This window comes from Impatiens glandulifera, chromosome 9 (genome assembly GCF_907164915.1).
Source record: "Impatiens glandulifera chromosome 9, dImpGla2.1, whole genome shotgun sequence".
In the NCBI taxonomy this organism is placed as follows: Eukaryota; Viridiplantae; Streptophyta; class Magnoliopsida; order Ericales; family Balsaminaceae; genus Impatiens; species Impatiens glandulifera.
This window is the reverse complement of record NC_061870.1, coordinates 32,027,183-32,041,800: the sequence shown is the minus strand read 5'-3', so window position 1 is coordinate 32,041,800 and position 14,618 is coordinate 32,027,183. Positions and strand designations below refer to the sequence as shown.

Sequence of the window (14,618 nt, the reverse complement as noted above, 5' to 3'; positions counted from 1 at the left end):
AAATGTCTTCTAGAAATGAATTTGCATGTTTAAATTGTGTTTAATAACTTGATTTATCAATTTAATAACACATATTTATAATCATTTGTTTTTATTTTTATTGATTTAAGTGAAAATATGTTAAAAATAACAAATTTTTTTTTTTTTTAAAAATCACTAAAGATCATTTTATCCTATTTCATGACAATGTGATGGGTTTTTTATATTTTAAAATTCTTTATAAAATAACTATTTCTAAAAATGTGTTAATTAATTGATACTTAATGAAAGAAAGTTAGGGTTTATAATATTGGAAACGGATGAATTGAAAGAGGGCAGTTTATTATTTATCCCACATGGAAGAAAGAGAATGAAATTAAACTCAATATAGGATTATACCTCTGTATCCTAGATTTCTAAGGAGCCAGGAATTCATATATATGTATGTTTTTTTATCCTAGTATCTAAGTGTTTGGAACCCAAATAAAAAGGAACCTTCTTTTCTAGACAATTTGATTCCACTTGATCATTAATTATTGAATTTTGGACTTCACATGTTTTTGTCAGCTGGGTTGGTAGTTTCGAATCAAAACAAACAAAAAATAGCAACTTTTGAGAATAGAGCATATAGTGCACAAATTGTTTTGTATATAAATTTTACATTTTCTAGATGATTGGTGTAAGTAACTCAGTTTTCTTTCTTGAGAAAAAAATCCTGAATTTCATAAAGATGTGAAATAACATAATCTAATTACTAAAAGCATAACCAGCACAATTTAAGAGAAGGAACATCCAAAAACTGAGAATATTATTTAAATAAATACACTACTCTTAACACATTAAGTAACTTAATAAGTTAGTTTTTATAACTAAAAAAAACACCATAACATCAACTTATTTCACTTACAATAGCTATAAGTAGAAATAGGCGCTGTTCTTCCTATTGTGAAGACATAAATAACCAAATATTTAGCAATCAACATTAACAACATTACACTTTTGAAGATGAAAGTAAATAAGCAGACAATTAGATCTAAGACCCTGCTTCTAGGTTTGCATCGCTTTCTTTAACCACTTTCTGTGCTGCATCATACGAAGCATGCAATCCAATGAACACATAGTAAGCAAGCAATAACAATGTCCAAACCGAAAACCTAGCGAACGATTCCCAATCGATCGAACCCATGATGAACACGTTTATAGCAACATTCGCACTAGGCAGCCATGGCATCAACGGAATTCCCCAAATCTTAGCCTCTCTCGCCTCCTTCACCATCAACTTCAATCCCAACGTCCCCATAAACCAGAATGTCACAGTCACCACATACCCGGCCCAATGCCCGTCAACCGCCCACCATACTGACGTGCAAATAGACGACACAATTATAACCGCCAAGAACACAATCAGCCTCTGTCTATCCCTATCAGATGTCACGCCCGTCACGTAATACCGTCTCACTATTAGAGCGACGGCCACCATGGAGAATATGAAGAGTGTAGAAATGGAGAGAAGGCTGGAAAGAACCGACAGGCTTGTGAAGAACGCCACTACAGAGTTTGCAAACGTCATGACAACCGTGGCGATGATTGGAGTCCCTGTTTTCGGGCTGATGGACGCCATGATCGGCGGGGCCATATGGGTCCGAGCTATGTGAGTGAAGTATCTAGCTTGTCCTAAGATGTTAGCCAGCAAAACGGTTGTCATGCCCATCATCGCCCCGAGAGCGACGATAACTTTGGCCCAATGCATTCCCACGGAATCGAACGCGACCGTGAACGGAGCGTCAACGTCGATCAAACCGTAAGGTTGCATAAGGCAGAGCGTAGCGGCTAGAAGGCAATAGGTCGTGATGATTACCACCATCGAAGTGATGAGTCCGATAGGTATATCTCGGCCCGGGTTCTTAACCTCCTCCCCTAACGTCGCGACCCCATCGAATCCTACGTACGCGAAGAACAGCATGGACGATGCTTTTAAGGTACCCCGGATTCCAAACGGGGCAAAAGGGACGTAGTTAGCCAGTTCGGCCTTGGTGAGACCGGAGATGACGATAAATATAATGACCAAGATATAGCTTATAGTCGTCACCGTGTTGAATCGGGACGAACCCTTTATGCTAAGGGCTGCCATGAAACAAATGGCTAGCGATATCGCAACCGCGATCGGATCCAACTGGTTGTAGTTTTCGGGTAGGAAACTCGCGTTAATGCGGAAGTCTTCAGGGTGGTGGTTGCAAAGTGTGGCGAAATACGAAGTCCAAGAACGAGCCACACTTGCTCCGGCTACAATGTATTCGAAAAGAATGTTTCCGGCAGCAACAAAAGCCATAAAGTCACCAAGCTCGACTCTCAAGTACGCAAACGAGCCCCCGGCCACCGGCAGCTCGACTGAGAATTCAGTATAGCATAGAACAGAGAGCAAGGCTGAGAAACCGGAGATAAAATAGGAGACAACAACTGCAGGTCCGGAGACATTTCTCGCAGCCTCTCCGGTGAGGACAAAGACTCCTGCACCCATCACGGCTCCTATACCAAACCAGATTATGTCGAACCAGTTGAGTGTCTTCTTCATCTCATGTTGACTGACTGCCTTCATTTGTTGAAGCTCTAGTTGGTCTTGTGATCTTGTCAGAAGACGATCCTTAAACCTTGTTTTCGTGTTTTTGAGAGCGTTCGCATAGTTTCCCCAGCTCTCGAATGACTCTTCCGGCAAGAAGTCTTTTTTGCTGCATCCGCAGCCTCTCCTCTTAGCCGTAGTGTTCTGTTGACCATTAGTTTCAGTAGCAGCTGTCACCATATTCTGAAAAACCACAATAGATCAAGTTGATACATCAAATTATCAAAAACAAAAGAGAATAGAAGACATGAGGCCAAAAATAATAACCTATTTCGACTCCACCCAACTGAAACTCACTAACTCTGTCTTTCTCTATCAGTTAGTTCTCAATTTATAAGCTCAGTTCAGTAAGGACCACCCAATTTATAGTTAAAGAAGCTGATGGTCTGAGTCAAACTAGGTAAGCTTCATCAAGTTAGTGTTTGAATCTGATTCTTAAGAGATATGTCTCGAGTAATAAAGAAGCATTATCCAGACAAATAGCCACTAATCGCCACTTCTATTGGGTATCAAGGATTGTGTATTATTGTACACAAACCGTATTATAGTTTTTGGCTAATGGTAAGCACCTTCATTTCAATGTTAATACTACTTCAACTTATGAAGCTCGAGAGAGCTTCATATACAACTCTATTATCAAGTAATAATGTTCAAACATGTAACAGATGGCATAAAAAAAGGATGAACAAACAAACAAACAAACAGGAAGTGCATTCACAAGTTACAAGCAAAACAGAGATAAAAAGGTTGCAGGTCCCTCCATTTCATTTTATTCTCATTGACTCTCCCCTTAACCATGAACCGAGTTTGTTCTACAAATCTTTGTCAATAGAAAAAGTAATGGCTGCTAATAATGTTAATAATTTCACCTAAGAATAAAGATAACTTAGCTTTTAGAATTTAGAATAAGCAAAGTAAAATGATTAGAGGACTAATGTAGCATATGCAAAATGTGAGGATGGAAAAGAAAGTGCTAAGATAGTGTGGAATATTATTATTATTATATCAATAATACTAAACACTTTCTATAGAGACAATGTGAAGACAGTTTCAGCATTTTATGTAAATATCTCCAACAACTCCATTCATGAAAGAAAGTACTTTTGATTATTTCAATATAATAATATATGTGGGTTGTTAGCCGTCAAGAAGAAGTACTATATCTCTCCTTTTGTATCCTAATAGCATAATTAATTCAATTTACGGCGTTCTTAATGAAAATCAAGCCAAGCAAGACTCTATTATGTCCCACGTCATGTGTCGTGGCACATTTGATCTTATTTCCTTTAGTTGTGTTTATTACTATTTTATCATTGTTAGAAGACTATATAGCCTTAGACTAGTTTCATTACGAGTACGATAATAATATTTTGTACTAAAGTACTCTCTAATTACACGTTGGCCTTGAGTCATCGATATTCTTTTCTATCGCCATATGTCTATCTATTTCGATCTCTTCTCTTCTCCCTCAATCTTGTCTAGTTACGACAACACGTTACATTCATAACGGATCACAACAGACTCCTCCCCACTCAAATTGAACTATCATAATAGATTTCAGTTTAACAATAATTAATATAAACAGATTGAACAATTTCATTATCTAAATTTTTGTTGGCATAATAACTTAACCTAACTTTATTGAATATAGATTTCTCACAATTTTCCTATTAACCATGGCCCATGGGTGTCTGTCCTGTCTATTGCCTTAACGTATATACTAACTAACATTTGCTATTCCTTACAAATATAATAAACAATAACAATGAGATTATCGTCAACTATGACAAACAGAATCAAATAAAGTGGTACTTTTAAAGAGAAACAAAGGATTGATTGAGGAAGACGATAACCTAAAACATTAATAACAGAAAACGACCACCGACAATAACCTCAAAAAATCAAAATCATCATCGAATTTCAAGTGCATTAATTGAAAGAATAAAACGAAAGAAACATTACCGTCATGGCCGAGAGAGATTGAGAAAGAGAGAGTTTTTCCGATGAGAATAATAGATAGATAGATAATGAATGAATGCTCTTAGACGATTACAACTGCCGCCATGGCCACCCCTACTAGGCAGATGTCGATTACTATTTGTATGCAAAACAATTTGTTTTTTTGAACTAACCTATTTTATTCTATTATTTATATATACTAATTCACTTTAATTATCCTATTATATTTTATTATTAAATACATTCTTATATTTAAATTATTAAATTATAAAATATAATATAATAAATGTTATCATTTATTATCTTCTTATCTTATGAATGTCTACTTTTAATACATAATTTATATTAATTATTTTAATAATTATAATAAAATAACTTGATAATTAATAAAAATTATTAACCATCTTGGTTATGACCTCCCACAAATTATGCTCCTATTAAATTATCCAACTTAATTGGAATAATTTGACTTAACAAGTTTATTTATTTATTTATTTATTTTAATAATATTATTTATTGAAAATAGATTTAACAATATAAAAACTGGCTATGATTTTTATAATATTAATATATCATTTAAAATTATATATTTAGAATGTAAAGATGTGAAATTGAATATAATTAAAGTTAGGATAATAATTATATGATATAGTATATTGTACTATATAAAGATAATAATTTTAATGCGTAAATATAGAAAATATATAAATAATTAAATTTAGAATGTATTTAATAGTAAGTTAACTCCAACCAAACAAGGAAGTTTTCAATTATAATCTCGTTTAGATTTCAATTTCTTCCTAGATATTCCTTTCCATGGTCAATATGAATCTATTTTCTTTTTTTAGGCAAGTTAAACTTATTTAGAAAAACTAAATTATTTAGGTAATCATTCGAACAATAGTAAGAGCATCTCCAGCGCATGACCTGTGTCAGACAGCCTGGAAAAGGGTAAGTCATTACTTTTTTTCATTTTTTGCATTGGAGATAAAAGCAAGAGGGCAGTGCCCTCTATACCGGTCATGCCCTCCTTTCATAATTATATAATATAATATATTCGGAATATTAGTTATATATTTAATTATAATATTTTTTCTTATTTTTAAGTAACCTTATAATAACATTAAATAAATATATATTCTAAAATTTTACTATAATATACGAATATTAATTATATATTAAATTATAATAATATTATAATATATTTTAAATTATAAAAATATTTTATATTTTATTATAATATAGAAATATTAGTTATATATTATTAAAATTTTCTATAATATAATAATATTAGTTATATATTTTCAAATTTATTCTGGTAATTTTTTAAATATTATAATATATTTTAAATTATAAAAATATTTTATATTTCAATTTATTTAATATTAGTTATATATATTTAATTAATAAATATATATTTCAAATAAATTAATATATTTTTTTATTAATTATATTAACATGTTTAAAAGATGAAATTCTAAAATTTTTCTATAATATATATAATATAGGAATATTACTTATATATTTAATTAATAAATATATATTTTAAATAAATTAATATATTTTTTTATTAATTATATTAACACGTTTTAAGGGTATAAATTCTCAAATTTTTCTATAATATATAGGAATATTAGTTATAATATAATATATAGGAATATTAGTTATAATAGTATAAATTAGTTATTTATTTAAAATAGTATAAATAAAATTTATTTTTAAATTATTTAGATAAGAGGGCGGGCATAAGCATTGGAGTGTTTTGCCCAAGTACAATGTGTGTCCGCTCTCTTTGCTGAGGTGGAATATAGATTTGACAAAATAAGAGGGCAGAGATCTTGTGCGCTGGTGATGCTCTAATAACCCAAACAATAGAAGTATAAGATAGAAAAGAGGTCTCTCAGAATCTATTTGCAGTGGATTTTTCAAGAAAGGTAAAGGCACATTACATTCATATATTTTTTTTTAGATTCATATTTTTTTTCTTCTCAAATTGAAATAATTTATTATTTATTTTTATTTATTAATATTGAACATTTTTATTAATATTACATAACTTGGTCAAATATTCTTGATTTCAAATCTGATTAGCTTATTATTTACTTAATATTTATAAATAAATAAATAAAATATTAATGTCATTATTTTAACTATAAAAATTTTGACGATAAATTTTATAAAATTCATTAGTCAAAATCTTGTAGTCAAAATCAAATCTTGTCAGTTAAATTAGTAATATATATATTTTATTTATTTATTTATAAATATCTATAAATAATAAGTTAATAATAATAAGTTAATAATAATAAGTTAATGAAAGTTTGAAACTTAAAAAATAAAATTTAATTTTTGTATAATTTAACAATAAGAAGTTTCAAGTTTTGAAAAAATAAATCTAAAAACTCAATTAATTTTAATAAAAAACTCAATTTTGACAATTCTACTCAAATAACTTATTATTAAATATATTTTAAATTTAATTATATAATATATTTAAATTATTATTTTATAAATTTAATTATTCATATTTTAATATATATTTACATTTAAATTATTATTTTATATAATATAATAAATATTCCTTTAATTATTTTTATAAATATTTACTCAATAATAATTAATTTATAAATATTTTAACCATAACAATATAGTGGACATTAGTGGCTCTAATTAGACCCTACTTTTTTTAAAATCAAAAATATTGAAATAGAAAACGTGGAAAAAAAATATAAAAAAAAATTAAAAGTGTGAAAAGAAAAAGGAAAAGAAAAAGAAAAAAAGAGAATGAGAAAAGATAATTATTTTTTAATTGAGGTCATTTGACTCTTTAAAAGATGAGTTTACCCTAAATTAAGCTTGATGGGCTTATCCTGGACAAATAATGAGTCATATCATATCGTATGGTTTTTGGGTTTATCTTGGGCCGGCTCTAATTACACCTCTCACAAATGAGGTCCATTTCCACAATCTTATTTTAAACTTATTTTATTTACCTCATTAATAATATTGAGTTCATTGTATGATATGTTTGATTATAAGTTTATAAACTAACTTATTGTTATTACTATTTTATTTTAATATTTTTAATAATAACTAATATTATATATTTTTTAATATTAATATATATATATATTTTTATATAAATTATTAATAATATATAATTCACTATTTAATTATATATTTATAAACTTAATATTTTTATTTAAAATCATTTGAATTTTTTATTAACTTAATTTTAAATATTAATAAATTATTTTTTAAAAAAATAAATAAATTATATGAATATTTAGTTTCTATAAGTTTTATAATATATAATTTTAAATTTTAATTAAAATAAAAAATATTTTTTTTTTTGTATATACTTTTTTTAACAATTCAACAAGTATTTTGCCTATTATTTTAAACATCTAATCATCCCTTTTTTTTTTTTTTTTTGTATATTTAAAAATTTATATCAAACAATTTTTTTTTTTTTAAAAATCCCATAAAAACCATTTCTTCAATCAAACCTAGAAATGACAAATTATACCAAATTCATATATTTTAGTACATACTTGATAAATATAATATTGTTCCAACTTCCAATATAAACATGTACAATAGAGGACTGACTATATTAATTTTGTAGATACCCTAAAGAAGTTGTGACCTGTACATAAGTATTCCAAGTAATTTCACCCTCCCCCATAGTAATCATAGGACGAAACAGTTTCCAAAGAAAAAGGAAATAATAGGAAGCTAATTTCACCCTCTCAAATACACACATATAGTATATAGAATTATGACCAACTTGTGTATATATGTAATTGTTTTTATCAACACCCTAAAAACATTCCATTTTCTTTTAATCAGGCAATGAAAGAGAATTCATTGATTTAGGGCTGCTCTCCGTTGGCTCCTCCTCGCTTTCACCATATCCAGCCTTGCCTGTTTCGAGCTTAGATCCTGATTTCAACTCAAGCACTTTTGAAGTGTCATAAGATGCATGGAGCCCGAAGAACAAGTAATACACCAACAGCGCTACTGTCCAAGCCCCGAATCTGATGAAAGAGTCCTTGTCTATGGAGCCAAGGAGGAAGATATTGATAGCAATGGAAATGGATGGAAGCCATGGAACAAGGGGAACACCCCATACCTTAGCTTCCCTCGCTTGAGGGACAAAGAATCTAAGCCCAACCGTTGACAACAGCCAAATTGGTCCGGTTACGCAATAACCTATCCATCCGTCCTCGCTTAATCCCCAGTAGGCTGCTGTTCCGATGGAGGAAGCGAGGATCAGGATAAGGAAAATGATGAGTTTGTTACGGTCTGAACGGGTGGTAACGCCCGAGACATAGTAGCGCCGGACTAGGAGAGCCAGGGCCACGAGCATGAAGATGAATAGCGTGGAAATCGATAGTAGGTTGGAAAGGATATCGAGCTTTGTGAAGAAAGCGATAACTGCAGTAGCAGCCATCATTGTGATTGTGGCGTTGGCAGGGGTGCCGGTTTTAGCGTCAACTTGAGCGAACCAAGGAGGCATCATGTGGGTTCTGGCGATGTGGGTTAGGTAACGTGCCTGACCGACTGCCCCGACAAGCAGGACAGATGTCATCCCTTTCAGTGCGCCGAGAGCCACCAAGTACTTAGCCCAGTCCCATCCAATTGCGGAGAATGCCACCGAGAACGGGGCGTCCGGATTGATATCCTGATACGGCTGCATTAAGCAGAGAGTGACCGCCATCAAGCAGTAGATGGTTGTAGTTATGATCATGGATCCCACGAGGCCGATGGGGATATCCCGACCCGGGTTCTTCGTCTCCTCCGCCATGGTGGAGACCGCGTCGAACCCGACGTAAGCGAAGAAGAGTACGGCAGATGCCTTGAAGATTCCTCGTGTCCCTTTAGGGGCAAAGTCTGCGTAGTTTTTGGTATTGGCATTGGCAAGGCCGGCGACGATGATGAAGAGAATGACGATCATGTGGAAGATGGATGCGATGTAGTTGATGCGGGAAGAGGCCTTGGTGCTCTTGACTGCAATGAAGGTTATGATTATGATGACACCAATAGCAATGGGGTCAAGGTAGTTGTAGCCTTCCTGGAGGTGGTGAGCGTGGATGCGGAACTGATCAGGACTGTGGTTGCAGAGGGTGGCAAAGTATGATGTCCAAGAGCGAGCCACTGCAGCACCACCGATTACATACTCAAGGAGGATGTTGCCGGCGGCAATGAAAGCCACGAATTCCCCAAGCTCCACCCTCAAGTAGGCAAATGAACCGCCTGAAAAGCGTTTGAAATAGATAGATCAGTTCTCTTGTCATTTCGTTTCCAAACCATAAACATGATTTATTAGTCAAATATAAGGTTTATCAGAAACCAAAATAGCCAAACACACTTAAGGAGCAAGTGTTGACTTTATGACTTGTGGTTGAATATGTGAAAGAGAACGTTCAAACTTAATCAATATAGGAAATTCTTGAAAGGTCCAATATGGCGGCAAGCCAATATGAACCCTAAATGTGCTTTATCGATCACTCATATAGTTGACTAATTAATAAGGGGACCAGTATACAAATAACAAGGAACTAAATGTAATGAATGGACTTGTATTTTTGTTTATTGCGTGGGGGTAAGAACTTTGATTTTGTGTTCAGATTTGGACTTTTACTCTTAACAATAGTCTTTTATTTTAGTTTCCTATGGTTTTGAAGTAATAACCATCAACAAAAATATATACCAAAATTTTCAAACTAAAAATCAAATAGCTAGATCTTCAAATACTATAAAGTGCCAAATTAAACAAAATATTCTATAATGAATCAAATAAGCGGTTTATATACTTAAATACAAACTAAACCGTTAAACTCGATTTAAAAAAATAAAATAAATTATCAGTTTTAATTTATTAAACAGATAGAAAATCAATTAGATCATTATTGGTTCATCAAAAATAAATATTAAACAATATACATATATTTAAATTTTATTATAAGAAAATAACAACAATAATAAAAATAATATATACATACAAAAAAACTCTATTAATATTATATTTTCATAGATATTATTTGATTAATTTTCAAGTGTGTACTAATTAAAACAGGGTAATATATATCTTGTTATTAGTTATTTTTTGGGGCGGATTACTAAGCGAAAATGTCACCATCAAGGAGGATTCAATGCTGTAACCAATTAAGTTGGAAAAATCGAAAGCATATGAAAGAAGAAATAGTTTAATATTATTACCTGCTACCGGAATCTCGACGGCGAACTCGGTGTAGCAGAAAACGGAAAGAAGAGCTGAAATGCCGGAGACGACATAGGAGAGTACAACCGCCGGTCCGGCAACTTGATTAGCTTCAAGGCCGGTGAGGACGAATATACCGGCCCCAATAACTGCTCCCATGCCGAACCACATGAGATCCCACCACGTCAGCGTCCGCTTCATCTCGTTGTTACTCCGTGTCTTCACCTCTAACTCGGCCGAGTCGAGTGACCTAGTCAGAACTCTGTTCATGAGTCGGCTTGGCGTCTTCTTCAGCGCCCTGCCATAATTGCTCCAACTCTTGAAAGATTCCTCGGGGAGAAAATCATCTTTTGTGCAAGAACATCCTCTGTGACGGATCCCTGTCGATTCCTCTTCAATTCCAACTCCCATGACTGACCTGAAAACTCAACGATGTTATTTCAGCTAATCTAGAAATTTACCATATCATCGGAGGAAAGGCGTAAGAAGAAGAATTACAGTTTGTATACAAAAATCAAGTTAGCTACAGAATCAGAATCAATCGGTGAAATTAGAAAAGCGATCGAGTGAATAATCCGTCTGCTACATTAATCTTCATCATCAAATTACAATTCTAAATGGAAAGAGAGAGAACCTGTAGTGAACGTCTAATCGGAATTCGCCGGCTAGAGACGAAGAGAGAGAGAGAGAGAGAGATCTGAACTCTATTATCGGTCAGTTTCATACAGGCGCCACAAGTCCTTTTATTTATAGTTTCGAATCTCCTTATTATAAATAATTATTTAATTTTTTAGATAAAGATTAATTGATTTTTTATTTTTTTATTAGAATCAGAATCTTAGGAGAATTAGCTTGAAATTTCTCTTGTTATTAATTACATTTTTATTTGTTACCTCTTCAATCACATTGACATGGAGTATGAAATTCTTCAGCTTCTAAAAGGGTAACAATCAGTTCACTAAGTAAGTAATTACAAATTTTATATCCAAAAATTGTAGTAACTGCAATTTTATCATTTTACGGATCATGATTCAATAAATATATATATTATATACACGCATAAATTTTATGTGTTCTAAAATAATTATAATTTATTGGTCTATATATATATACACCATGAATCATTCCTAAGACACTAAATGTTACAAAATCACTTTTAAGCATATATATATATATATATATATATATATATATATATATATATATATATATTTTGAGAAATGATTAAGGAAGAAAATTTGAGAGAGAAAATTTTAAAGGGATAACGTACAATCTGATTGCTCGAATAAATAACAAAAATTTTCTCTTTTCACTCTAATCCTTTTATCTCCCTACTCCAAATCCCGTCACTCTCTCTATATATTATTATTATTATTATGTAATTTTTCATATTTACTTTTTACATTTGATAAACAAAATTTTCAATTGTACTAGGGACCATAAGAATTAATTATTATATATATATTTAATATAGCAATGAAGAGAAGATGACAAGAGAGGCCGGCAATTAATGAATTGAGTAGAAAATTAATATGGCCGGATGCCAGAAATTCCAAATATCCTTTTCGGCTATGCCCAGCTGTTTCTATACATAGGAAGAAATGAGAGATGTGAAATTTATTTTTATTTATTAAATTCAAAAAAGAAGAATCGTGTAATAGTTCATTTGACTTAGGAAATTTCGAATAGAATAGAAAAGGGAGCACATGAAAATGAGACTATGCAGTTGTCACAAGTTGACCGCTGACTCTGGACCCCGTTTCACATATAATGATGGGTAGTTACAATATTATAAATAAAATAAATTTAAATATTTTAATTAATATTTAATTATGTAAATAGCAAGAGAAAGATGTAAAAGTTGTTTAGTTATAGTTGAATTTAAATAAAACAACATTAGATATATCTTAAATAAGTGACATTAAGTCAGTAACTCATCCATTTGTATTTAATTGATCATATCATATAATTTAGATTGTTTTTAATGTAAAAAATTAAAATTTTACTCACAATCAAGTTAAACATAGACACTATTTGATACAGAAAACATGACCCATTTTGTGATTTTTAAATTCAATATTATATAATATATATGTTGCTTAATTAAATTTTCTGAACAATATGATTAGTACCTAATTCAAAGTTGGTTAACATAATAATAAAAAAAGTATGTAACCTTAATGTTGAAACTAAATAAATATTCATGATTAAATTCCTTTGACAAATTTGAATTTATAACGATTTTTTATTTTAATATTAATGTTAAAATGATTTTCACTCCTATTTAAAGGGTGATACTTATTGAAACTAAGTTAGTCAAATATCATTTATTTGTAATCTGAGTTTTTTTATTAAACAAAGATAAATGTTTTTGTTAATATATATTATTATTATTATATTATTACGAAGATATGAAGTTAGGATCTATTATTTTTATTTTGTTTGAAAACAAAATTTGACTATAAAGGGTTAAACACATAACTCATAAACACATTTAACCATTTAATCAGGCGTAAAATTTGACGACTGACGGGCTCGAACTCAGGATTTCTCAAGGAGACCGGGGATATCCACGTCTTGTTGTCGTTATTATTGATATTTAAATTGAATAAATAAAATTACTAAGGGCAATTACTAATTAACCAAAATTTCATACCATACCCTGGAATTTGATTCTCAATCATGGATGGCTTTGGAGATTTTGGTATATTTATTTTTGAGTGATCGATGATCTTAGTTGTGTTAATTAATTTCACATGTTTGATCGATTTAGAATAAAAGGGTTATTAACTTATTATTAATATTGGATAAGGATGATGGTTTTGTCGTGAATTTGTAGAATAGAATCTCCAGATCAGGTTCACTCCAATAAGTAAGGTTTTTTTTTTCTACAACTGATTAAGATATGCATTTATTTATAATAATAATTATTATTATTATTATATTACCACCCAACAAGCTTTCTCTCTCAATAGATATTTTTTTATGAGTCAAGGTCAACCGTCAACATGCTCATCATGGATGGATCTATATTCATTAGCAATTAAGGTTTGGAAAATATATTTTAATCAATTATCAGTTTATACATTTTTATATCTCACTCAAATTAAGTAATTAGCTGATAAATAAATATTGCTCTAATTCAGATTCACCAATATATAACAAATAATATCTTAATTGAGCTTATTTGCTAACAAAAAATAAAAAAATCATTAGAAATCAATATCAATCATCATTATATTTATGAGCAATTTATAATAAACAACTACATCAATATGCCTGAAAAGGATGTCATCAAGGCGTGTTAGTCACCCAAATTTTGAGAGTAGTTGCGACTTGCAATAATTATTTTGTCATTCTTTTAAACGTTTTGGATTAACTTATGATAAACATTGTCGTGACTTCTTTTGTTTCAATTTAATTTTTATGATATAGAAACTTTTGCTTTTGTTTTGACATTTTTTATACAGGCCATTTTTGCGGTGTTATCATACATGAATAGAAAGAGTTCCATTTAAAGAATGAAAAAAATTAACAGAACATTTTAACAGTCATTTAATTTTGACACCAGTAACATATGGTCAGTATATAAACACATGTGTTATAATCATATGATCTACTGGTTAGAAGTTCAAATCACAACCCCTATATAATATGCAACTGAATGATTCATTATATATTTGGTTTGATACTCTAAAATAAGTTGTTTCAGAAATAAAATTACCAAGAACTTTAAAGTGTGGGGTGACAAGACATAATTTGTTTAATGTCTTATATAACAGGTTCAAGACTCCAACGACTTCTTTTGGGTGCATAAAAAATAAAAGAGACTATATT

General features: G+C 30.7%; 2 protein-coding genes across 2 annotated transcripts; both read right to left on the bottom strand.

Annotated features, from left to right (window-relative positions):
- Positions 1-826: 826 nt before the first annotated feature.
- Positions 827-4,692, bottom strand: LOC124914593 (cationic amino acid transporter 1-like). Its single transcript, XM_047455176.1, has 2 exons — positions 4,559-4,692; positions 827-2,779 (listed from the first exon to the last, which is right to left on the bottom strand). The coding sequence occupies exons 1-2, from the start codon at positions 4,562-4,564 to the stop codon at positions 1,013-1,015; spliced, it is 1,773 nt and encodes a 590-aa protein (XP_047311132.1). The 5' UTR covers positions 4,565-4,692; the 3' UTR covers positions 827-1,012.
- A 3,575-nt stretch (positions 4,693-8,267) lies between these two features.
- Positions 8,268-11,541, bottom strand: LOC124914390 (cationic amino acid transporter 1-like). The gene is made up of 3 exons (XM_047454929.1): positions 11,416-11,541; positions 10,781-11,199; positions 8,268-9,814 (listed from the first exon to the last, which is right to left on the bottom strand). Exons 2-3 carry the CDS (start codon positions 11,190-11,192, stop codon positions 8,400-8,402), a joined length of 1,827 nt encoding a protein of 608 aa, XP_047310885.1. The 5' UTR covers positions 11,193-11,199; positions 11,416-11,541; the 3' UTR covers positions 8,268-8,399.
- Positions 11,542-14,618: the final 3,077 nt, after the last annotated feature.

Coding starts and splice junctions, on each gene's coding strand:
- LOC124914390 (XM_047454929.1), bottom strand. CDS start 11,192: ATGGGAGTTGGAATTGAAGAGGAATCGACAGGGATCCGTCACAGAGGA. Junction 9,815..10,780: donor CGTCGAGATTCCGGTAGCAG/GTAATAATATTA, acceptor AACGCTTTTCAG/GCGGTTCATTTGCCTACTTG.